The 26,991-nt window shown below is 46.3% G+C and overlaps 1 protein-coding gene across 6 annotated transcripts in view; it reads right to left on the reverse strand.

Moving 5' to 3' along the window:
• Nucleotides 1–26,991, reverse strand: part of PLEKHA7 (pleckstrin homology domain containing A7) — a 1,012,616-nt gene that overhangs the window by 299,331 nt on the left and 686,294 nt on the right. For all 6 annotated transcript variants that reach the window (XM_069223724.1, XM_069223723.1, XM_069223725.1 and 3 more), the window contains 2 exons: nt 8,496–8,674; nt 6,200–6,688 (listed from right to left, as the gene is read on the reverse strand). In XM_069223724.1, coding sequence (XP_069079825.1) covers nt 6,200–6,688; nt 8,496–8,674 — 668 coding nt within the window. The remainder of the gene's footprint in view (nt 1–6,199; nt 6,689–8,495; nt 8,675–26,991) is intronic.

A 26,991-nucleotide genomic window follows, 5' to 3' on the forward strand; every position in this document is an offset into this window, starting at 1 on the left:
TGTAAGTGGGTCTGTGAGTGGGTGCATAAGTGTCTGAGTGAGTGTCTGAATCCGTCTGTGAGTGGGTGTGTGAGTGTCTGTGTGGATGTGTATGTAGCTCTGTGAGTGACTCTGCCATAAAGGCACCTCACCTGCCCAGTTATCCAACAAGAGCCCACAGCTTTTCATGAAATATCTACTCAAGTGGAGTTCTTTCTGCCTCCTTGGGTTAATGTCCATGATGCATTCTACACTACAGCTGTGTAATGGAGCACAAGAAAATGTCACCAGTGACCTTGTGTATGATTTTGGCACTGGGTCAATCCTATGCTTAAAGATTTTGCTGTACAGATTGCAAAAGACTAGCTCAGCGCGGATAGCACTGTGCTGATCGTATGCTTAAAAACCTGCTAAATAAACAGACATTTGAGGTGAGCAAAGCTAGAGTGTTACTAGTGTTGCAGAGTGCTCCTTACTGGAGCTGCTCTCCACTTAAACTTGGGACCCTACCCAGAGTAATCGTATGGGGAGTGGGGGCTCATGGAGAAAGATGGGGGTCACTTTTGTGACGTAGACACCTGAAAAGGGGCATCACAAGAGGAGTTCTCGCATGGTTGGGGAACTGAGAAGTGTCCCATGAGCAAATGATGGTGAAGTCGTGACGTCTTAGTCAATATGCCCTGGGGTTGGATCTTCTGTTAGTGTGGGGAAGGCTCCACTTTAAGTCGTTGGGTGACATTGCAGTTTATTGGGTTTGGGTTTCTCGAGAGGACTCTCCTGCTATAAGGGCCTTATATTGTAGTAACATCATTTCCCAAGCTGCTGTGATGGGGCGCTGTCAGATACGGCGGGCCTCATCCCAGTTTAGCGTGGTGCTCTCTGCCTCCCCACAACAGGACACTGCTGATTGCTATTGGGCCTGTGACAGGAGGCCCGGATCCTTCCAACGCAAAGTGAGAAGGCATTTGGCCAATAGGAGGGCCAGATTAGCAAATCGGGCTTGTACTTCATGTTGTTTCTGTTGAGGAAATAGCCCTAGTTCTGTGGCTTCCCATGTTTTCAGTGTGGTAAGTTCTGTGACTGTGACCAAAGTGGTTTGCACCTCATCCTAAAATGTTGTCAATGCGGAGCAGGACCAGAGCATGTGCTGAAGGTCCAACTCAGGGTCAGAGCATCTTAGGCAGGTGAGGTGCACTTTTGGGAATATTCTGTTAAGGGGGGCAGGTGTGTGGTAGGCCCGATGAAGAAGCAATTTGAAAGCGGACATTGCGGGATACCATCTTGGGGGATTTCAGGGCTCTGACCCCTTCAGAATCACGAAAAGGCCCCCCAAAATCTTCCTCCCAGGGCTGCATAAGGTGTGTCAGGGGTGTGTCAACGTGTGTTCTGACGGCAAGTGATGAGATGTTGCCCGTGTCCCATAAGATAATAGTGTATGTATAATTTTGTGTCTAGGCGGTTCTTCTGTAAGGGGTCCCCATAGGGACTGCAACAAGGCCAGTAAGTGTCCATTTGTGAGGAATTGGTCTAGGGGGATGGCGTAGTCCCATCCGAGCTGGTCAAATGTCAAAAGTTGTCATCCCCGAAGAGGTACCCTCAGAGTGTCAAACCTGTGTGCCTGACATTCTGCAAGCTGGTCTGTTTTTAACGGGCCCCACGGGCTGGAGAGGCACTTTAGTGGGAGGTTAAAGGCGCAGGGAATAGTCTTGTTTGTTAGGCAAAAGATTCTAGCGAGACATTTTTGCGCCAGCTATCCAAATAGGGACCAGGTGGGATGTGGGACTTGTCACATTATATTAGTAGGGAACGGGCCTTCATCCTTGGTGGTTTTGAACGTGTTTTTGCCTGCCAGCCAGCAAACCACCCACTAGAGTTGGGCCGCTAGGTAATAAGATTCAAAAGAGGGGGCCTCCAAACCTCCCTGACCAATTGGCAAATATAGTTTGTGAAGGACAACCTATCATCTATTATCATTCCAGAGTAGAAAATCCAACTTTACCATTATACAGGATTTTAAATTATAATTCTTTTGACTCTAAACAGCATATCTCTATCTGCTCACTATCAAAAGTTATCACTTATTAAATGTAATAAGGTAAACCTCTGTTAGTCAATGGAAAGGTAAACCTTGGAATGGTGAAAAAAGGTTTAGGGGTTTTCACTACAAGGTAATGCAAAACTTAAGCTCACATGTCCTACTTTTTTAAATACAAAGCACCTCTGCCCTACGAGCATTTAGGGCCTACATCAGAGGTGACCTTTAAGTATTAAAAAGAAAGATTTATACCTGGCAATAGGGTTATTTTGCCTGGTCGAAATGGCAGTTTAAAACTGCACTACAGGCAGCAGTGGTAGGCCTGCAAAATGTAGCATTTAACTTACAGACCGTGAGTACATGTAGTGTCAGGGACTTACAAGTAAATTAAATGTGTCAATTTTAACAATGTTTGAAGGCGAGACCAAGAACACATAAGCACCTGTTAGCAGTGGTAAGATTACAGAGTCCTAATGTCAACAAAAATGAATCAGTAAAACAGGAGAATTGAAGGCAAAACGTTTGGTGGAATACTAGTGGCCAAAGGCAAGCCTGCCTGCACCCATCCGTGCCTGGACCACTTGCAGCACCACGGACCCTGGTCCTCCTATCTTCCATTGCTACAACGTAGAGACCCTCCAATGTGCTGAACACAGGATGATCCACTGCCTCACCCAGAGACACCCATGGACCATCTCCTGCCTCCACTGCCACCACACCCTCACGCCCTCACCCTACAGCAAGCACCAGACTCTCTCACCGCTGAGCCATCGAACACCAACCCAGATTGTCTCTTCTGCATCCTCCTCAACATTCGCTCCCTACACTAACACGCCACAGAACTCTGGGACCTACTGGACTCCACCCGCCAGGACATCACCTTCCTCAATGAAACGTGGACAAACCAGGCATCTGCTTCTGCCATCACCATCCACAGCAACTATAAACTGCTCCACAAAGACCAGCCTTCTCGCCCAGGTGGCAGCCTGACCATCATACATGAATCTTCCCTCCGCTTGACAACCAACGCAGAATAACACTCTCCCCTCATGGAGCACCTCCACTTCCAGATATGCCCCACACCCAAGGCAACCTTCCATGGCACCCACATCTCCAGGTCACCTGGCCCCCACATAGCCTTCAGCGACTCCTTCATCAATATAATTTTTCCTAAAGCTCTAGCCTCCTCAAACTACTTCCTCCTCAACGACTTCAACTACCACATTGACAACAGCAACACCACCAACACTGCTTCTCTGCTCGACAACCTTGCCACAATAGGACTAAAGCAACTGGTCACCTCACCAACACACATCGCTGGACACACAATGTACGCCATCTTTGCCATCAGGAACAACATCACCTTTGACAACACCTCCACACTTCACTGGACTGAACACCACTGCATCCATTTCATCATCACCCCACCAACCATTCACCTCCACACAATCCAAGCCCCAAGCAGAAAATGGAACTGGATCTCTGAGGAACAGCTCTCCAACATTCTCAGCCAGTCCCCCCCACACCATCGCCACAGACGCTAACATCTCAGCATGGAACTTCCACCAATGGATCTCTGACTGCACCAACACCCTAGCACCTCTTCGTAAGATCTCAGCAAAACACCACCTCAAGAAAGCCAGCTAGTTCTCCCCCGCACTCTAGGATTCCAGGTACACCTGCAGACGGCTAGAGAAAAGATGGAGGAACACCAAGTCCCCGGAAGACTTTGAGGCCCTCAAAGCTGCCACCAAATCCCACCACCATCTCATCAGAGTCACCAGGAAAGCAGCCCTTCCGGACCGCATCAGCGCCACTGCTCACAACACCAAAGAGCTCTTCACCATGGTCAAAGAGTTTGCCAAACCCCAATCAGAAACAGCAAGCATCTACCTCATCTCAAGACCTCTGCGACAGGGTAGTCAACTTCTTCCACAGGAAAATCACAGACATATACAACAGCTTCGGATCGCACTCCGAGCCCTCCAACAACCCTGCAGGCCCGACCCATCGAACCACCACAGACCCCGCACCACTGGACCACCCTCACTACAGATGAGACCCGCTCCATCATGAGAATCATCCACTCCGGAGCCCCTACAGACCCCTGTCCTCATCACATTTTCAACAAGGCCAACACATCCATTGCACCCAAGCTCCGAGACACCCTCAACTGCTCCATAGAGATACTCATCCACCCAGAGGACTGGAAGCACGCCGATATCCACCCGGTCTTGAAGAAATACACAGCTGACCCCCAGGACCTAAAGAATTACCGCCTCATGTCTGCTTCCGTTTCCAGGCACTGTCATTGAAAAGGCCATCAACGCGCAGGCCCCGTAAGCACATGGAGGACAACAACATCCCAATCTTGCTTCAGGAGCAATCACAGCACGGAGACCGCCCTCCACATAGCCACAGATCACATCTGCTCACTCATCGATGTGGCCATACAACAGCCTTCATCCTACTGGACCTATTGGCTGCCTTCAACACGGTCTCATACCTCACCCTCTGCTCCAGGCTCCAAACAGCCAGCATCCGCGGAAAGGCCCTACAATGGATACGCTCCTTTCTGTCTGGCAGAACAGAGAGAGTCAGACTCCTGCCTTGCCTGTCAGAACCTACGGAGATACGTTTCAGAGTTCCATAGGGCTCCTCCCTGAGCCCACCCTCTCTTCAACATCTACATGGCCCCGCTTGCATCATCATCAGGGACCACAGGCTTAACATAGTCTGCTACCCCAGCTGATCCTCTACCTGACAGAAAAGCCCACTACGGCCAAGAACTTCCACAAAGGGATGAAAAACGTCACCGCTTGGAAGAAGGACAGCTGCCTCAAGCTCAACTCTGATAAGACAGAGATCCTCATCCTGAGAACATCCACATCAGTCTGAGATGACTCCTGGTGGCAGTCGACCCTCTGCACTCCAATAAACCACACATGCAACCTCGGCTTCATCCTGGACTCAACGCTCACCATGAACAGTCAGGTCAACTGAGTTGCATCCTCCTCCTTTCAAATACTCTGACTTCTCCATAAGATCTACGAATTAATCCCAAAGGACTGCCGCAAAACCGTAACCCATGCCCTGGTTACCAGCAGACTCGACTTTGGCACCACCCAGAAGAACCTGAAGAAATTATAGAACATACAAAACGCCTCCACCAGACTCGCCCTGGACAGACTCACCGCGAACATATCACTAATCACCTAAGAGACCTCCACCTGCTTCCCATTGAGAAAAGAATTAACTTCAAGCTCCTTGTCCATGCTTACAAGGCCCTCCATGACCTAGGCCCTGCCTACCTCAACCATCGCATCACCTTCTACTCCCCCACCAGACATCTCTGCTCAACAAGCACTAGCTACCATACCCCGCATACAGAAGGCCTCGGCTGGTGGAAGATCCTTTGCCTACCTCACAGCAAAGGGCTAGGACACCCTGCCCCTGCAACTCAGGCAGTCACTATCGCTACCTCAATTCAGGAAGGACCTTAAAAACTGGCTTGTCAACTGACACTCAGAGGGCAAACCCCCTTAGCACCTTGATACACACTTACGGGTGAGTAGTTGTGCTTTATAAACCCCGATTTGATTTGATACGCCCAAGATGTCAGGCCTAACAAGGATTAACCTTGAAATGACACAGGTAAAACATTCCAGTTGTAAATGGATGACTTGCATAACAATTGTGAAGATCTAAACAATGTAAGCAGTCTAGTGTTGCATTTCTGGTTACCACTGGGTTGGTATCATACAGGTAATGATGGTCAGAGAAAACTGCGAGCTTTTATGAACTAAACATCTGTGGGCTGAAGTAGGATGTACTTCAAATTATCTGGATTCACCTACAAGGGGGGTCAATCAGATAAGATACAAACTCATAGCGGAAGCAGGGCAGAATGACAATAATGACTGTCACTATCCAAATGCCAGGTCTTTTGAGTGAGTGATAACAGGCATGACTGCCTTGCAGGAAATATATGGTCATGGGGCAAAAAGCAATCCAGAGCAGCTGTGGGCTTTTGTCTTTGCATGCACGCTCTTCGTTAGTCATGAGCCTATTAATCTGATTCAGACGCAATAGTGTATGCTTCTTATGAAGGAAGAAAAAGTTAAAGCATAATCGTCTTGGAGAAGCAACCGACCAGAAAATTATATTAAACATTCTTTCACTGACCTTTTGGAGTCTCCTTTCTGCACCTTCACCCAGTGCTCCACTTGAACTAAGTTGTTTTTCCTTTGTGCTTGTTTTTCGGGGTGTGCCCTTGAAACAAACCCTCTTGAATAGAAACCAGTACCATTCATTTCAGCTGGCTCAACGCTCATGCTCTTTGAGCTGGGAAGAGTTCCGTTTCTTTCAACTAATTTAGGTTGAGACGTTTGAGGCCGAGGTAAACTTGCAAATTCTGTGAACCCTTTGTGAACACTTGTTGCTGTTAGTGGGTATGTTGGCTTTCCTTGATTTGCTTCTAATGTGTCTCTTTTGAAAGTATAACGATCTTCTCCTTCGTTCCCCTTCTTTGTATCCTCAAGCTTGTCCTTGACAAAGAATTCTTCTGTTCTTTGGAAATCTTTTGTTTGGACCATCTCTGATTTTCCACAATTTTTGCAGGAATCTACGTGGTTAGTTTCAGGTACCGACTGCCAATCCACTTTTTCTGGTTCCCTATTTGGAAGAAAAAAATAATTAAGTGAAATGGCCAACATGAAGGTTAGACTGTACGTGTAGTTATGCATATATTACAACATTATTTCTAGCGTGTTTTTATTTATCATGTACTGTACTAGGTTTCGTAACGACTGCAATCATATTAAAACGCAGACAAGTGATGCATATGGGCCAGCAGAATCTCCAAAAAGTTGCTTACCTGTAACAGTGATACATAAGCCACAGATACAATCAATTGCTTTGAACACCAAGGGTTATAGTGATAATACTAAAAAAAAAAACTTTCTTTTGTCGCTCTTTTCATTCTGTGTCGCCCATTATGCTCAGTCTGAATCAAGCACGTAGAGTCTCTTAAACACACCCGTCAGATTTCTTCCTGAATATTCCGAGTGAACACTACTGAAGACACCCAAGTGGTAGACCAAGTGTTGCACGTTAATAACTTTTCCATCCATAAAATGTGCGCATCAGTAGAATAGATTACTTTGAACAGGTTTGTGAGTGGTAGCCAAAACAGGCATATCTGAAGCAACAGAAGTATGTAATTTTAAGTGCTTTTCGGCCCATGTCATTCATCAGTGCTAAAATCCAAGACCAAACAATAATGTTTGCTAATTTCCATAGCACTTTATTGAAAAACTACATTTTCACATGTAAGAAAGCTGGTGTCTCCAAGAGAAGTGCTGTGGGGATATCGTTCTTGTACGTTCACTCCAAGAACTCATCTTAGGATGTAATACTTTGAATTTGCATCTTAGGATGTAATACTTTGAATTTCATGGTGGAAGAAAACAGCATCAAAAGCCTCTATATCCACTAGGTATCCTCAACTCTGTCAAAGTTACATCAACAGTTCACTCTGAACCAGTGGCATCCACAATCCAGCCCTTATAACTGGAGTGGAAAGAATGGAGAACAGAGTAACTTACTGAGTAAATACATCTCTATCTGTTCTAACGTGTGCTTTAGACCTATGACAAACATTTACTTTGCATCAAACATCAGGGGAGATTCAGTATAGGTCTTAGAAACCTTACTGGCAAAAGCATTTGGCAGTGAGCTCTTCGTAGAGGAGAAAATAGAACATATGCTCAATGCTACTAAGAAATCAACCACTTGCAACACTTAGGCTGTCAAAGAAACCATAATTTATAAATAGGATAGACAAGAAACCATGGTTAATGCCTTTTAAGAAAATAATCACAATCCCTTAATTTAGCGATTAATTTACTAAGAATAACTGTGGCCACTATCACTTCACTACCTAATCATTTCCCATACACACCTGGTGAGTACCCACCAGAGCCCAGCTGCAAAAAGATAATTATTTAGTGTTACCAAAAGATAACAGAATTCACACGCTTTGTTATATTGGGGTTGTACTCACGAAACACAGTCTATCTAACAGTATGCCAAAGAAACTGCCTCTCCATTATCTTTACGTGGCCTGGCAGATCTATTGTCACTTGACCATGCACTGCAACTGCTACAGATTATGTCTACAGCATGGCATGAAGTACATTTGGTCAGACAATGATAGAATAACTGCTCCTCTGTAGCTGTTACTAAAGCAAGGTGCTGGGAGCATGTTCCGTTGGAAACCACAATATATATGGCATGGATTTCGGTCTCAAATACATGCTGCATACTGTGGTGGATGGACGAAGAGTTACTTAGTCCAAATGGCATCAGCCCACAAGTATTCCCAATACATAACATTTAGCTTGTTAACATAGCACCCCCTAAAGGACATGGAAAGATGTACAGCGCCACAATGATCAGACACGTAGCACACTTAACTTGCCTCTTTGATGATGAACATGTTTCCATTAGAGCGGACTGATTCATGGCTCTGATCCAGCCATTCATATCCTCTTGGGTATCTGCACTGAAGTAGTAGGTCCTCACCCCTGAATGCTCTCCTTGAGATCCAATGATAGAACTTTTGTCATGAATGTATGCACGCATTCCTGAATGAACAGCCTGTAAAATACAAAATAAAAGAAACTACTCTTAATATCTACCTCCAGCCATCCAAAGCTTTCATTAGAAATGTGTTTAATAGCGAGAGTAATTTACCTAGACCCTAGACAATAAACCCAGGCTGCATATGCCCTTTTTCATACCATTACCCCGTGCTAAAAGGCACTTTGAGATTGTAAAATCATTTACTTTAATTAAAAAAGTTTTATGCATGCACACCCAAGCACGGACAATAACCATAAGCAATAGAAACTGCAATCCCAAGGCACATTATGGAAAATTATTTTCATTTCCATCTTAAACAAAAAAATTGAGAAAGAAAAGTTGTGCAGAAACATTCACACGAAAATGAAGAAAGGGATGTGAAAGCACTGCTCTTCAGCCCTTGGAGTTGTGTTTTTTTAAATATATTTATTAGAGTTTTCGTCATAAAGAAATGGCTTTAGTAGAATTCTAGATATTCACAATAATATTCACAAGATGACAAAAGATACTGCTATGAACGGAGTCATCTGCACGTGTTGACTAAATGTTAACGATATAATGGCCTTCCAAATTTGTACCCGTTATTCCTGGGTCTCCCGATGTTGCTCCTGCACAAAACATTTCCACAAGGCCGTGTTCATGAAAAGTGTCTATTTAGCACTTAGAATCCTTATCCTTGTGGCTCAACTTGGTATATATCTTCAGTTCTTTTGAAACAGTGAGGCGAAAGTCCCCTATCTTAAAATACATTTTCAATTGCATTCGTACTCAAGATTTGGGGGGCCTTGTGCTGTCGTCCCTGTTTCCCAGGTTTAACTGGAATTTGTAACATTCCGTTATTCGGACATCCCCTTTATCCGGCGCCCTATACATTACCCCCTCAGCTTCGGCTTCCACCCATATAGTGAGCTGCCTCTTGTGTCGCACAGCGTGCGAGTGTGCTAGTACAAACAAAGACTCAGAGCCAGCTGATGTGGATCAAAGGTTTTACTTAGTCACTCGGCTAGTACTAAAAACCCCTTCCCCTTTTTATACCCTCCCCCCTGTCATCACAGCGCAATCCATCTTGCACCTTTGGTGGAGGGGAGAATCCTCATTTCCCCCTTCCGGGTCTCTCTCTGTGGGGTTGACGGTTTCCGGCGTCAACACTACATCCCTCCCCAACGGTGAAGGGAGTGTGAATAAAAGAGAAAACTTTAACCCCTTAGCTGCTGGGCCTTTTCCCCCCCAGTGCTGAGCCCTTTTTTGGCTATTTGGGGTAGTTCGCGCTTAGGGCTTCATAACTTTTTGTCCACATAAGCTAACCACGCCAAATTTGCGTCCTTTTTTTCCAACATCCTAGGGATTCTAATGGTACCCAGAGTTTGTGGTTTACCCTGGAGGAGACCAAGAAAATAGCCAAAATACAGTGAAAATTTTGTTTTTTCCAAAAAAATGGGAAAAAAGGGCTGCCGAAGAAGGCTTGTGGTTTTTCCCCTGAAAATGCCATCAACCAAGGGTTTCTGGTGCTGAAATCACTATCTTCCCACCTTTCAGGAACGGGCAGACTTGAATCAGAAAACCGAATTTTTCAACACAAATTTGGCATTTTACTGGGACATACCCCATTTCTACTATATTTGGTGCTTTCAGCCTCCTTCCAGTTAGTGACAGGAATGGGTGTGAAACCAATGCTGGATCCCGGAATGCTAAACATTTCTGAAAACTAGACAAAATTCTGAATTCAGCAAGGGGTCATTTGTGTAGATCCTACAAGGTTTTCCTATAGAAAATAACAGCTGAAATAAAAAAATATTGAAATTGAGCTGAAAACAACAGCCATTTTTCTTTATGTTTTACTCTGTAACTTTTTCCTGCGATGTCAGATTTCTGAAAGCAATATACTGTTTTGTCTGCTGGACTCTTCTGGTTGCGGGGATATAAAGGGCTTGTAGGTTCATCAAGAACCCTAGGTACCCAGAGCCAATAAATAAGCTGCACCCTGCAGTTGGTTTTCATTCTATACTGGGTATACAGCAATTCATTTGCTGAAATATGAAGAGTGAAAAAGAGGTATCAAGAAAACCTTTGCATTTCCAAAATGGGATCAAGATAAGGTTTTGAGGAGCAGTGGTTATTTGCACATCGCTGAATTCCGAGGTGCCCATACTAGCATGTGAATTGCAGGGCATTTCTCAAATAGACGTCTTTTTTACACACTCTCTTATATTTGGAAGGAAAAAATGTAGAGAAAGATAAGGGGCAATAACACTTGTTTTGCTATTCTGTGTTCCCCCAAGTCTCCCGATAAAAATGATACCTCACTTGTGTGGGTAGGCCTAGTGCCCGCGACAGGAAATGCCCCAAAACACAACATGGACACATCCTTTTTTTTTTATAGAAAACACAGCTGTTTTTTCCAAAGTGCCTACCTGTAGATTTTGGCCTCTAGCTCAGCCGGCACATAGGGAAACCTACCAAACCTGTGCATTTCTGAAAACTAGAGACCTAGGGGAATCCAAGGAGGGGTGACTTGCGGGGCTCGGACCAGGTTCTGTTACCCAGAATCCTTTGCAAACCTCAAAAAGTGGCTAAAAAAAAACAAGTTTTCCTCACATTTCGGTGACAGAAAGTTCTGGAATCTGAGAGGAGCCACAAATTTCCTTCCACCCGGTGTTCCCCCAAGTCTCCCGATAAAAATGATACCTCACTTGTGTGGGTAGGCCTAGCGCCCGCGACAGGAAACGCCCCAAAGCGCAACGTGGACACATCAAAATTTTTGGAAGAAAACAGAGGTGTTTTTTGAGAAGTGCCTACCTGTAGATTTTGGCCTCTAGCTCAGCCGGCACCTAGGGAAACCTACCAAACCTGTGCATTTCTGAAAACTAGAGACCTAGGGCAATCCAAGGAGGGGTGACTCGCGGGGCTCGGACCAGGTTCTGTTACCCAGAATCCTTTGCAAACCTCAAAAAGTGGCTAAAAAAACAAGTTTTCCTCAGATTTCGGTGACAGAAAGTTCTGGAATCTGAGAGGAGCCACAAATTTCCTTCCACCCGGCGTTCCCCCAAGTCTCCCGATAAAAATGATACCTCACTTGTGTGGGTAGGCCTAGCGCCCGCGACAGGAAACGCCCCAAAGCGCAACGTGGACACATCAAAATTTTTGGAAGAAAACAGAGGTGTTTTTTGAGAAGTGCCTACCTGTAGATTTTGGCCTCTAGCTCAGCCGGCACCTAGGGAAACCTACCAAACCTGTGCATTTCTGAAAACTAGAGACCTAGGGCAATCCAAGGAGGGGTGACTCGCGGGGCTCGGACCAGGTTCTGTTACCCAGAATCCTTTGCAAACCTCAAAAAGTGGCTAAAAAAACAAGTTTTCCTCAGATTTCGGTGACAGAAAGTTCTGGAATCTGAGAGGAGCCACAAATTTCCTTCCACCCGGCGTTCCCCCAAGTCTCCTGATAAAAATGATACCTCACTTGTGTGGGTAGGCCTAGCGCCCGCGACAGGAAACGCCCCAAAGCGCAACGTGGACACATCAAAATTTTTGGAAGAAAACAGAGGTGTTTTTTTAGAAGTGCCTACCTGTAGATTTTGCCCTGTAGCTCAGCCGGCACCTAGGGAAACCTACCAAACCTGTGCATTTCTGAAAACTAGAGACCTAGGGCAATCCAAGGAGGGGTGACTCGCGGGGCTCGGACCAGGTTCTGTTACCCAGAATCCTTTGCAAACCTCAAAAAGTGGCTAAAAAAACAAGTTTTCCTCACATTTCGGTGACAGAAAGTTCTGGAATCTGAGAGGAGCCACAAATTTCCTTCCACCCGGCGTTCCCCCAAGTCTCCCGATAAAAATGATACCTCACTTGTGTGGGTAGGCCTAGCGCCCGCGACAGGAAACGCCCCAAAGCGCAACGTGGACACATCAAAATTTTTGGAAGAAAACAGAGGTGTTTTTTGAGAAGTGCCTACCTGTAGATTTTGGCCTGTAGCTCAGCCGGCACCTAGGGAAACCTACCAAACCTGTGCATTTCTGAAAACTAGAGACCTAGGGCAATCCAAGGAGGGGTGACTCGCGGGGCTCGGACCAGGTTCTGTTACCCAGAATCCTTTGCAAACCTCAAAAAGTGGCTAAAAAAACAAGTTTTCCTCAGATTTCGGTGACAGAAAGTTCTGGAATCTGAGAGGAGCCACAAATTTCCTTCCACCCGGCGTTCCCCCAAGTCTCCTGATAAAAATGATACCTCACTTGTGTGGGTAGGCCTAGCGCCCGCGACAGGAAACGCCCCAAAGCGCAACGTGGACACATCAAAATTTTTGGAAGAAAACAGAGGTGTTTTTTGAGAAGTGCCTACCTGTAGATTTTGGCCTCTAGCTCAGCCGGCACCTAGGGAAACCTACCAAACCTGTGCATTTCTGAAAACTAGAGACCTAGGGCAATACAAGGAGAGGTGACTTGTGGGGCTCGGACCAGGTTCTGTTACCCACAATCCTTTGCAAACCTTAAAAAGTGGCTAAAAAACCACGTTTTCCACACATTTCGGTGACAGAAAGTTCTGGAATCTGAGGGGAGCCACAAATTTCCTTCCACCCAGCGTTCCCCCAAGTCTCCCGATAAATATGATACCTCACTTGTGTGGTTAGGCCTGGTGCCTGCGACAGGAATAGATCACACAACGGTCAATGTTGGTCCTTACGTGAGGCAGCTGTTGACCCTGGGGTGATCCATTCCTGACACAGGCACTAGGTGTAGGCAAGTGGGGTAGTGTTTTTATCAGGACAGGTGAGGAGTCACTGGGTGGTAGGAATGTTGTGGATCCCAGCATATTCCTGTAGTTTGTGTGACAGAAATGCGAGAAAAATAGAGTTTTTTCTCAACATTTCAGCTTTGCAGGGTATTCTGGGTAAGAAAACTTTGGGGAATCCACACAAGTCACACCTCTGTGGACTCCCCCGAATGTCTAGTTTCCAGAAATGTTTGGGTTTAGTGTGTTTCTCTATATGGCCGCCGAATCCAGGACCAAAAACACAGGTGCCTGCCTTACAAAACCAGTTTGTTTTGCCATAGACAATTTTGATGTCTCCACAATATGATTTGGGTGGTGGAATTTGGGGCTGAACTAAATTGGTGAGCTCCCAAGAGAGCACTCTCTCTCTGCTTGCCGCCGCATTCACCTGCTCTCTGGGTTGGCCTAACCCACTATTACCCAGTTGCACGAACAGCTTGCGAAGGGACAGCAGGACTGTCCTCATCACCTCCCTCATAATGTACTGGAAGAGGAGTTTTCGAATGGGACTCCTCTGACTGAAAAATCACTCCCAGAGTCTGCGCCATTGTCCTATCCCTCAGATGCTGTCTCAGTATCTGATGTCTCAGTCTCTGATCCTATGTCAGAGCGGTCCTCTATAACCCGAGTGCAGGCAGCAGTCATCCATCAAGATGCCATCTCTGCTATTGGCTAAACTGTTGCTCTAAAACACTAGCCTACGTAGACAGTCACAAAATCGATGGTGTGTGTGAGATACGTGCAACAGTAGAGGCCACTTTACCTGCGCTTCTTCCCTCAATCAGCATGTACTTTCAAGACACTCAAAAAACACCTTGTCACATACCATTCGTCACAGTCTTTAGCACCTCCTGCGCCCAGTCCAACAATCATTATTGGTGCTCCCACTCCCTCCTCCTCGGATTCCCTCATTACCACCCAGCAAAAGTGCCCTTCATCTCTCCATAGACTTTACTAATGTACTCAGCTATTTACATAAAATACAGATGTGCTCTTTGCAGTAGGCATATAAACCTTCTGCGCTTCTTTATGGCACTAAAACTGCCACTAGACAAGTCGGACCCTTTTCCCCCCAGGGAAACCACACACATATTGACAAAAGTGATGTATATATGACAGCCAACCACCTGAAACTCAACTCAAGCAAAACCGAAATAATCCTCTTTGGCCCTCACCAAAAAAACCTGGGACCCCCCATGGTGGCCCACCACGCAAGGCCCTGCACCCACCCCCGCCAACTACGCACGCAACCTCAGCATCATCCTAGACTCCTCCCTCTCTATGACCCAACAAATCAACGCTCTTACCTCCTCATGCTTCAACAAACTCCGTATACTGAAAAACATTAAAATGGATCCCCACAGAGACCAGAAAAACTGTCACTCACGCACTCATCAGCAGCAGGCTTGATTACAGAAACGCCCTCTACGCCGGCACCACTCTAAAACTCAAGTGCAAACTACACGCATCCAGAACTCAGCAGCACGACTCATCCTCGACCTCCACCGACACGAACACATCTCTCCACACCTCAAATCCCTCCACTGGCTCCCCATTGACAAAAGGATCACCTTCAAGATCCTCATCCTCACACACAAATCACTCCACAACACAGGCCCTGCCTACCTCAACGAGAGTCACCTTCCACACCCCCACACGAAACGTCCGTTCAGCTGACCTCTCTCTCGCCTCTGACCCCCGCATCAAACACACCACCACCGGGGGCAGATCCTTCTCCTACATTGCACCCAAAACATGGAACGCACTCACAACCCACATTCGCAAGACCCAAAACCTACTTCTTTTCAGGAAGGGCCTCAAAACCTGGCTTTTTGAACAGTGAACCTCCTAGCCCCTTTCCCTCCCCCCCGTCCCCCCCCAGCGCCTTGAGACCCTCACAGGTGAGTAGCGCGCTTTATAAATCTCTTTGATACAGATCTACCAATATATATATATATATAAATATATATCTACATAGATATATCTATAGATATATCCATGTACCTAGATATATCTATCTACATAGATATATATATATAGATATATACATATATTTTTTTTTAGTTGTTGTATGGTTTCCTTGGGGGCCAAAATGGCCCCCAGGGAAACCCTACAACATCTAAAAAAAAAATTGCCACGGGCGACCCCCTGTCATTTCATTTTTTTTTTTATTTGATTTATTATTATTTATTTTTTTTAAATCCCCTGGGGGGGGGGGGGGCGTGATCGTGCTGCGATCGGGGGCCAGGAAACACTTTCAGGAAGGCCTCGTAAGAAAGGGGAGACTCTCCCCTTTCTTACGAGGCCTTCCCGAACGTGAAAAAGGCCGTTTTCCCCATGAAAGCAGGAAGCGGCCGCAAGGCTGCTTCCTGCTTTCATGGGGAAAACACCTTTGCAACGTCACAAAGGGGCGGGTGGGGGGCGGGGGGAGACACGGTAGCTTCCGTGTCTCCCGGGGGGGGAAAAAAAATAAAAAATAAATCCTCGGGTGCGACGCACCCGAGGATTTATTAATGCCCTTCCTGGTGTCGGCCACTGGTCGTGACCCGCACCAGGGAGGGTGTGTGGGCGTCGGCCAGTGGCCGACGCCCGCACCTAAGCGGTTAACTGAACATTTAAACATCTACCAAATCGGCGGCCACTGGTAGGCCTGAGACTTTACTTGAATTGCTGTCTCTGCAAAGTCAGTCACATGCGAAATCAGCGTACCGCCGTGATGGGTCAGGGTTGTGTCTTAGCATGCATCTTCATCTGCCAGACCACCCTGATGCTTGGACTCTTTCTTCGTTTGGGTCAGACGTTCTGGTTCCTGCCGCCTGGACCTGCCCCCGTTCCGGTGATGGTTGATCTGCCTGGCGCTCCAGGTTGCTTCCTATTCCTTCTCCTGTTGTACCCCACTCGTCGGGCTCTGTGTCTGACTCTGCCCTCTCCTCAGCGCTGTTCCTGGCACCCCCGCTGGGTGTCTCCTGGGGCAGATGCTTAAACAACGCCACGTTGCGGGTTACAGTTTCTGATCCTCGTTGGGCAGTCACCATGGTGCCTTTCACAGCAGTCACAGTCCATGGTCGTGCTTCAAAAGGCAGACGGAACTTGCTGCCTGGGTGGCGATCTTTGACCAAAACTGTATCACCCACTTGCACCCTTGTCTCCTGTGAAGGGCTCTAGTGGGGATATGCCGGCCATGTTGATGTTGGCTCTGGTGTGGATAATGTCTTTATTATTTATTTATTTGAAAGAGAAGGGAAAAAAAACTGCATAGCACCCGTGTTTTGTAGTGAAACTTCCCCTTCTTGCGGTATGCCTTTTCTTAAGACGGATTATGCAGATATCCGTTTGTTTTATTTCTTCTCCTTTAATGTCTTTCCTGTTTGTTTTATTATCCTTATTTTCATTTGTATGCAGATTGCGCAGCGGAGCTCCAGGTATGTCCTCTTCTTTTTTTTAGAATTTTTTTTTTCACTTTCTGTGTTTTAATGTGTATATTTTTTTCATGCAGATTTGCGCTCCGGAGCTTCAGGTAATTCTTTTTTTTGTCTCTTTACAGTGTTGACTTTCTGTGGATTTGCCTCTTATAGGCAGATTTGCGCAGCGGAGCTGATATGCACGCAACGGCACTGGGAGGTGTGTCAGGGAAACCCTCTCACCTGGCACGTGCCGTGCCATTCTTTAGGATCCCTTCGGCGGTCGGCGCGCAGCTTATAAAAGGAGCGCCACCGCCAGGATTCACGCGGGTGCTGGCGTAGTGGAGCTCTGCTTACCGCGGTTCCAGCGTTAGGCTGAAGCTGGGCAGAGGTGCAGCAGGGCCCTGTCTGGAGTGTCAGTGTGCCGGGCCTCCGGCAGTCAGGACACAGTGGGAGATGGCAGGTGGTTCCCGTCTGTGATGTCAAGTAGGACCGGGGTGAGCAGTCTTCAGCCTTGGGTCCGGGGGTTGGCGTCACCAGTTGGTTCGGTCGGCCCACTTCATCGCCAAGTTGTTGTGTCGCGCAGCGTGTGAACGCGCTAGTACAAAGACTCGGAGCCAGCTGATGTGGATCAAAGGTTTAACTTAGTGACTCGGCTAGTACTAAAAACCCCTTCCCGCCTTATGCTCCCCTTTTTATACCCTCCACCCTGTCGTCACGGTTCAATACATCTTGCACCTTTGGTGGGGGGGTGAATCCTCATTTCCCCCTTCCGGGTCTCTCTCTGTGGTGTTGACGGTTTCCGGCGTCAACACTACACTGCCTAAACCAATGGTTACCTATGCAGCAGTTTCTTTTTTCCAGGACATGGCTACATACCTCTTGCTCAATATCAAGGCCAGGTCGGCAAATATGCATCATTTTATTTTGCTGCAGTCTCTTCAACAATCCTAATAATAATATGCATGTCCTGGTGAATTGCAATGCCCGCAGTTGACCTGTGTGGGATAACAAAGCTTTCCAATACACATGTATGGTGTAGTACTGGCAAAACATGCCAAGGAGCTGGGGCACAAGTCCGGGACTGCAATCAATAGCTTGTGCAAGTGATTCAGTATCAGATAGGTACGATGAAACATATAATGTGGAATCAATTTAAATATGGCGTCCCTTGAAACCAGCTCTGAATATTTCAAAACCCATCGCCAGTTTCCATTGCTATGTCTTATCCTACGCCCACCACCCATCACACTCTCATTGACTTCAGGCCAACCTCGGTCATGCCTAGCAGTGCGGAACATAATAGAATCAGGCCTTTCATGCCATTACCCAACATCCACACTAGTGACAGTGGTGCATATTGCTCAGCTCAACCGGCAGGGTGTCCCACATCTGTTTGAAATGTAAGGCCATGCCCGGCGTAGACGTCATGAACCGGTCTATGACTCTGAAATGAGTGCAGCACATTCACATTAATCAGATGCCACACCTTACCCATGTCCGTAAGTGCGCAGGTATACACATTAGTCCACTAGCCCATTTTACAACGCAGGGCAGAACTCGGATTGGTAAGTACACCACCCTCACACCAGTGTCGGAGACACCTACACGAGCTGAATCCTGCCACTTTAATCAGCGAGTGGAGAGTGTCATGACAACTCTGTATGGCAAACATTTTCACCCACACCAGGGTACCTAGAATCATATCACTTGTGTACCTTATCTCGCGATTATCCCGTGTCCCCACACACTGAAACTGGACAGTGAGATGACCACTTTCAGAAATGGGTAACCCTAAGAGGTCCTGAGTCTGCAACTTTCACAGATGAAGTCCGATATCACAGTTTATTTTGATGTACATGTAACCAGGCAAGCACAAAAGGGTCACTTAAAAGGAACAAAGCAGGCAAGGCAGGACAATCATTTTAGTTAAGGCTATTCTGCCCATTGTCAACGGGGTTAGATGCTTCAATACCTAGACAATTAATTTTAATATCTATTGCTTTTGTTTACATTTCGGAGTGGTAAATCTGAACACATAGACAGCGAAATGTGTCTGGGGAAAGAGGTAATTCACTTACATACTTCACCATCCAGCCAGTTGCAGCAACCACTGGTGCATTTTTGGTGACATCACCCTTTTGTGATGTGGAAACATCCTATAGCGACAGAGTGGGATGCATTACAAGAATCTTTTAAGGCCCAGGACGAAGGAGGAGACTTGGACCAGGTTGAAAAGGAACTTCTGCACTGAGTAACATTCCGTTATTCCTAAATTGGTGAGTACTTCGTACCAAGTTGACTTTGCGGAAGAGTACTTTCTGAAATGCATTGTTTCCGTTGCCATGTGATATTGTAGTACTACACATAATGCACTGTGATGGATTACAGGAGAAAGCATTCCATGCAATCAAGTATACTCTTTATGCGTGATATCAGAATGAGACTGTCTAGAGTGAGGTCTAGTTTAGGGAAGGGAGGGAGGGGAATTGAAACTAATTGCACTCAACGACTAACAGAGTTGCCTGTAGTGCTGCCAAGTCTACCTTTTCTGTTGATATTTCAATTAACTAAATTGTATATCCAAAACAACTGTCACTCCCCAGAATACTGTGGTGACGTGAATGGCATTATCCATCGCTCAACAGTGTGGAATATAAGTAGTTATTGATATTTTGATTGTATGTCAACAATTATTAAAGTTTGTGTTAAAATAAAAAATCCATCCAGTCGCAGCTGTCATTGGTACTCACAAGATTTTGTCTTATTGATCATCAGGCTTGAAATGTCTGCAAAACTATACAACACTGGCAGGGCCCTCTCAGATCTACACTCGCGTTTCAACTATTGGATGACGTGGCTACACTTCTTCGCTCCTTGAAGCTGCCAGAAGTAAGGGAAACTCATTCCTGTATCTACTGAGTTGTTTAACACTTATCATCTGGCAACAGATGTTATCTTGAAAGCTCACTGATTGCAGTAAAAGCTATGGTGGGAGTGATAACATCCAGGCAGGCAAAATGTCAAAAGAAGAGAATTATTGAGCAACATAGAACTCACAAAACCCAAACTGAAGCAGATGATGACTGGATCCAAAGGGCATACAATTCCAGAAAAAGGACCAGGGTTTCAGGACATGAAGCAAGGGCTCCAGGAGATGACACAGGATTTCATGAAATGAAACAGGATTCCTGGAGATCAAGTAGGAAACGAGGCACACATAACCAAGAGGGAAAACCATCCCCACAGTTACTAAATTGATGCATGGGACGGAGAGCTCCATCTCATTTTATAAGGTGAAACAAGAAGCAGGTGAAATAGGAGCAGGAAGTGACATACATGAAGTAGTGTCACAATGATAATTTGGGATTTGACAACTTTACAGACTGCAGAGGTGACCATGATTGTTTTGGTGGAACCAAAAGTGTCAGTTCCTACTACTTCAGAGAAAGTTTGAATAACAGCCGTCTTTTACAGACATGGAGTGAAAAGGAATTTCAGAGAACGTTTTGGGAACTGGATTAGAGGTTAAGGATCTGCTAATGTGCTCATTCTCAGAGGTGGAATAATGTACGAGCGTGGCTTCCAAAGACAGCAGCATGCACGTCCTAGGACACACATAGGAGTCTGCTTCCTGAATTGTAACACGGGCAGGGTGACTGCTGCAATCATCCGACCATGGCTGGAGGGAGATCTGCATTGACTACAAGGCCTAACAAGAGTAAATGCAGGAACCGTCCTCATAAAGAGCTATCCCATGTATCTAAGATCCAATCATAATTCCCACATCATCCACTCTGCCTCCGGAGCTCTGTTGTCGGCAGCTGCATTCCCAGGACAAAACAGGAGTGAAGAGTGGGGAAATCCTTGCTTCATGCTCCCTATTACATAGTCCACAATTCATGGACAACTGCATACATCTTAACCTGTGCCATTGGGTGTTTTAAAAGTAATGTAATCCAACTCAGGAATCCATTACCTAAACACGTCTTCCAGCACAGCAAAAAATACTGAGTTCACATGTGAAATGCCATCTCCACTTCATTGTAGATGACCATCAGCATTTTTTAAGTCAGTGGGCATTCTTTAAGAACATATATGAGGCGTCTTATTTTCACTGTTCTATTTCTAGATAGAAAAACTTCGACTTCGCTGCATGGACTAAAGTAGTCCAGAGCGCAGAATCCTGCTAGTCAGTAACTTGCCAGGAATTTTACTGTCTAAGTTAAGCACCAACATGCAAAATTTGACATACATCTATGTAACTGCAATGTGGCTTAGGCAGTGCCACTATCATAGCCTCTCTAATGGAGTCCAGCAAGAAACCCCATGCATGTGCTGCCATGTACACAGCAACAATTTAGGGGTTCAGGGAGCACTAAAGGTCATGCCAAAAACGTAGGTATCAGGGAGGCACTAAAGGTCTTATAAAACACAGTGAGGAGTCTCTGTGACATTTCTGGAGTTTTACCCAATGCCAAGTCACTTGTTTAACTTCTATTAGAGCATTGGAATGCTGGGGGCTCCATTGAAAACAATGGAGTGCTGAGGGCTTTTACTGGCCGGTAAAAGCCCGGAGCGCCAACATTCCAATGTTTGCTTTGTTCACAGCAACAGCTGTGAACAAAGCCTCACGGAGCCCAAGGGGATTTTAATCCCCTCGAGCTCCGTGAACATTTTTTTTTTAATAGAACATTCTGCCCTGAGTGGCAGAATGTTCTAATAGCCTTAGAAGTCCCTCTCCCTTCGGTTCGGGCATTTAACGCGGGGAGCGGGCCTTTAATAGCCGGTAGAGCCCGCTACGGCGGGTTCTAAGGCTATATTAGAACACTGGAATGTTGGAAGCTCCATTGAAAACAATGGAGTGCTCTGGCTTTTAATGGCTGATAGAAGCATGAAGCTCCATCATTCCAATGCTTGTGCTCACAGCTGTTGCTTTGAACAAAAGCCTCAGGGAGCAGAGGGGACTTCAAAATTCCGTCAGGCTCCATGCCTTTGCTTCATTTATTATAACATTCTACCCTCTAGTGGTGGAATGTTCTTATAGCTCATAGGCCTCTGTTGCTGGGCTATACTGACATTACAGTCCTGCTAATAAAAAATATAAGTGGGCCTTTAATGGTTGGTATAGCACACTACGGTAGGCTATAAGGCTATTTCATAATCAGCTTCACCACTACCTTTGTCCATAGCAAGTTGTTTACTCAAGCACACCGAGCGCACAAACTCAGTGCACATGCTCATCAGAGAGTAAAGAGATATTACACTTTATAACAATTCAACATCTTGCTGATTGATATCTGTGTATTACTTATCAGTCCTCCCTGGGATCTAAGCATTAAACAGGGAGTTGGTAAGTCAGTTGTCTGGCCATTTACTGCCAGAAATCAGTCAAAGTCAGTCTACACATTCCGTAAGCTCAGTCCTGCTATTCCTAAGATCTTCTAACACCTGATTGTTTCTTGTCCATTCCAATTTCAATACCCTTAACTTAGTGTCCAGCGCAGAAAGATCCTGTGAGAGTAGTACAAACCAGACATGCTCTTGTGATACATATGCCCCATACATGTTAAAGGTGTCACATTCCACAATAGTGTCCCCAGTCAAACCAGTATTAATCTCAAAATACTCTCTTATGCACCACCTTGTAGAGAGGGTAGACCTGTCAACAGAGTAGCCTCCATTTGAGAAGGTGAGTGACCAGTGTCCCCCAGTGTAAATACGCAAGTAGGGGGCAGTCATTAGAAAATATCCTAGGTAGACAGTCAGCATGGACTATTGTTCTATGTAAGTGTTCAGATTGTAGCACCAAATCAAGCCTGCAATGTAGATTCTGTACTTCATTTTAATTGAAATATTCCACCTAAGCCAAGTGTAACAGGTGTCATGCATTAACCAAGTGCCAATAGTGTAAACAGGTCACAAACACTGCTAACGTCTTGACAGCATTATTGTTGGACAATGGAGTAAATGATCTATCTACATGTATGTCTTCCACATAATTGAAATCTGGTCCCCTCAGCATCGGATACTGTATGTGAGGTGTTGAACATTTCTGAAATGCATCAAGAAAGTCTGCATCTGAAGAGATGGGAGACAAATATATAGAATATTACCAGCCAGCCGCCATCTACCAACACTTTCACTATAACATACACCCCCTTCTTGATATCTTTTAACTTGCTAGGCAACACATTGTACTCCCAAAATGGCCTACACCAGCATCCGTCTACCCTATGAGAAGTATGCAGTGTAAGATAATTGTTCCCTACATTTCTTACGCAGCTTAGGAGCCATCTGAAGAAGACAAGTGTGTCTCCTGCAAACAAACAATGTCTACACGTCATCTTTTAAAAAAGTATGTATCTTATATCACTTTACTAATTCCCTTCAATTTCCAAGTCACAAATGTATATGCCTGCGTACTAGGCATGTGTGTACATTTCTCTCACAACCCAGGAACAGTAACTGCTACACTAAGCCATGTGACACAGCCTCTCACATCTTGGGACAAACACTCAGTGCCAAAGATCTGTTAGTGACATTGTAGCAGGGCGTACACCGCCGCCACAGCTCGACATGACGCATCGGAGCAGGCCGATGCGTCATGTCCGCGTCTCCCCGTTGTCGGGGCAACGCGCTCCGACCGAGGCAGGGGGCAGGCCGTTGCCCGGGAAACCGGATGGATTTCCCGGCGCGGCGAATTTAAAAGGGAGGACGGCACCGACAGAGGGGGAGAGAGGAGGAGAGCGGAGACGAAGGAGTACAACGCCGAGGAGGAGAGGCAGGAGGAGGACGTGGAGAACAGGAGCCCTGAGGAGACCCAGGAGGAGCAGGAGCAGGAGAGGAGAGACCAGGAGGAGCAGGAGCAGGAGAGGAGAGCCCAGGAGAAGGAGAGGAGAGCCCAGGAGAAGGAGAGGAGAGCCCAGGAGAAGGAGACCCCGCAAGAGACGGAAGGAGAAGAGACCCCATCAGAGGAACGCTACAACGCCAGCCACGACCCAGGAGGGTCGTGGCTTACCAAGGTACGGTCCTTGTGGACCAAAACCAAGTCCACTGTAGACTAAGGGAGGGAATATCACAACGTAAAGGGAAGGGATAAAAGGGCACGGTAACAAGCACATTCGGGCACACCACAAAATCTATCATAAGAAGAGTGAGAGCACCTATAACCCTTAGTTTTCTTCCTCACAGACACCCTCCTTACCGTTCCTACCCACACCCAGACAGGAATACAGAGAACGTATGAAATAATCCGTTTGGTAAAACCCCCTTATTTACCCGGGTGTTGTGTCCTTTTCTTTTCTTATGTTTTCCGGTACTGAGATTCCACCTGAGGGAACCGCCAGACGTCTCCCAGGAAAAGAACCATTGCAACTATATCAACTAGATCGACACTACAGGAACTGTACCGCAACCCCTAAAGAAAACCCGGACACTTGATTACTTAGCTTTAGTATTTTCTTTATTCCACCTTAACCTTAGAATAAACTTCAACGCAAACTAAAACGCATATCTCGTCATCATTGGTATAGTGTTCGATCTGTCACAGTGGTGTCAGAAGTGGGATCAAACTCTGGATCCTCCTCGACAATCGAACGGTATACACAATGAGTGACAACCCCACGCTGGAAGACATGATAAAACAGTTGGCCGAAGGCCAACGCCACCTACAGTTGGTGTGGGAGGCCCACCAGAGGGAGGCTAAGGAGGACCGTGAGGCCTTACAGTCGGCTTTGAAAAGTCAGGCAACCATACTGGCCAATAATCAACTAGTCCATGAGACGGCCATGAAAAAGCTAACCGAGACAATCGCTACCACTAAGGTACATCCCAATGTCCCAAGCTCCGTCCTACAAAAATATCAAGAAGGGGATGATCCCGATTCCTTTTTCACTAATTTTGAAAGGGTGGCCTCAACCGCACAATGGCCAGAAGATAGATGGGGCCAGTATATCGCCCCATTACTTACAGGAATCCTACAAGCCGCCTACCAAGCTGCGAATCCCGGGGGAAAAACCCCATATTCCGAAATAAAAACTAGTATATTAGAGCGGGTGGGACATGACACGGAATATTATAGGATCAAATTCAGGAAAATCAAGTGGGGACCGAATGAGGATCCCCGAACCTTTTACTATCGGGTAAACGATTTAGCTTTAAAATGGTTGGGTCCGTCAGGGAATAGCCGGGAAGAAGTAATCCAAACCATTGTTCTCGAACAATATTTAGATGCCTTGCCTACGGCCACAAAACACTGGATCCGTCAACATCCCAAAGTGAATACGGAGACAGCCATTGACTTAGCCTGTGCATACCACCGTTCGGCGGATGTACGAAATATGCCCACCCGCCCCATCATAAAGTCAGGCCTCCTCAACCCCAAAAGCACTCCCAGAGTCCTTCCCGAAGAAACTGTCCCTCGCAGAACCTACGAGCATCCACCAGTACCGGGTCCCCAGTGTTATAACTGTGGAGAATGGGGACACATTGCCCGTATGTGTCCCCGGAAACAAGACACTAGTGAACCCATGGAGATTGGAGTTACCCGACGACGGGTGCTGTGTACAGGTCAGGGCAACCCCAAGTTTAAACATTCCTTAAATGTCAATGGTCGTATGGTTTACGCCCTTATAGATTCCGGATGCAGTCAATCCGTGATAAGGAGGGATTTCCTAGCCCTAGCAGACCAAGAAGTCGAACATTGGGTAACTATTTGCTGCATCCATGGGGATAAGGAGAGATACCCCTTACAGGCCCTGACCGTAGAGTGGAGGAACTACAGGGATAGCCTTCCGATGGGTATAATCTCCGACCTGATAGAGGAATGTATTATTGGGACAGATTATGAACATTTTCAGGAGATCCTGGATCACGTTCGACAACCAATCCTGACCCAGGATTGGTGGAAGGGTGCCCCCTTTTCGGACAGCGACATAGAGCCCCCCCCTAACCGAAGGAAACTATCACGTAGAGAGAAACGTGTTGGAAAAGCAACCCACCGAGAGAACGAGGCACATAGCACCCCCTCAGGTCTGATTGCCGAGACACATGAAGTACCTGTCGGGTTTCCCCAAAGACAAAGAGAAGATCCTTCTCTCGCTCAAGCTTGGAAGTCAGCCAAAGCAGAAGAAACCGAAGAGGTGGGTCCCTACTTCTTAATTAAAAAGAACCTCTTATACCGCATAACCACTACTCGCTCCGGGGACCGTAAGCAACAGTTGTTAGTCCCCGAGCACTATAGAGAACATGTTTTAACCCTAGCCCACTGTCAACCCGGAGGAGGTCATTTCGGGAGGGAAAAAACAGAAGAGTATCTCCTCCGGCGGTTCTATTGGCCGGGGGTTTTTGCCCACATCCGAAAATTTTGCTCTCAATGTTCCAGGTGCCAACTTACCGAACCCGGTAGACCTAGAAAAGCACCTCTTATACCATTACCCATAATAGACGTTCCATTTAGTAGAATGGGGATGGACTTGATAGGTCCCATAGTACCTTCCACGAAAGGACACACCTATATCCTAGTCATGGTGGATTATGCCACCCGATATCCAGAGGCCATTCCCTTGAAAAGTATGACAACCAAAACAGTAGCCCAAGCAATGATTAATGTATTTTCTCGAGTAGGATTTCCTCATGAAATACTCACTGATCAGGGAACCCCTTTCATGTCTACCCTCATGAAACAAGTGTGCAAAACGTTAGGCATTTCCCAAATTCGCACCTCAGTGTACCATCCACAGACCGATGGCCTGGTAGAACGGTACAACCGTACCATAAAGACTCTGCTGAGAAAAGTAGTAGAGGAGTCAGGAAGAAACTGGGATCAAAAATTGCCCTTGGTATTGTATGCCATACGTTCCCATGAACAGGCGTCTACTGGACACAGTCCTTTCGAACTCGTGTTCGGGAGACAGCCCCGTTCCCTACTAGACATGGCTATAGAAACTTGGGAAGAAGAGGCAGAAGAAGGGGGGAAACCCTTGTTAGAATATGCCCACGACTTACGATCTCAGTTACAAGGGTTATGGGATACAGTTCGAGTAAATATGGAACAGGCCCAACAGAACCAAAAACAATATTACGATCGAGGGAGTAAATTAAGAGTTCTACTGCCAGGGGACCAGGTACTTATAATGCGCCCCACGTCTGAACGCAAATTGGTGGCAAA

The sequence above is a fragment of the Pleurodeles waltl genome, chromosome 3_1 (assembly GCF_031143425.1).
Source record: "Pleurodeles waltl isolate 20211129_DDA chromosome 3_1, aPleWal1.hap1.20221129, whole genome shotgun sequence".
Classification (NCBI taxonomy): Eukaryota; Metazoa; Chordata; class Amphibia; order Caudata; family Salamandridae; genus Pleurodeles; species Pleurodeles waltl.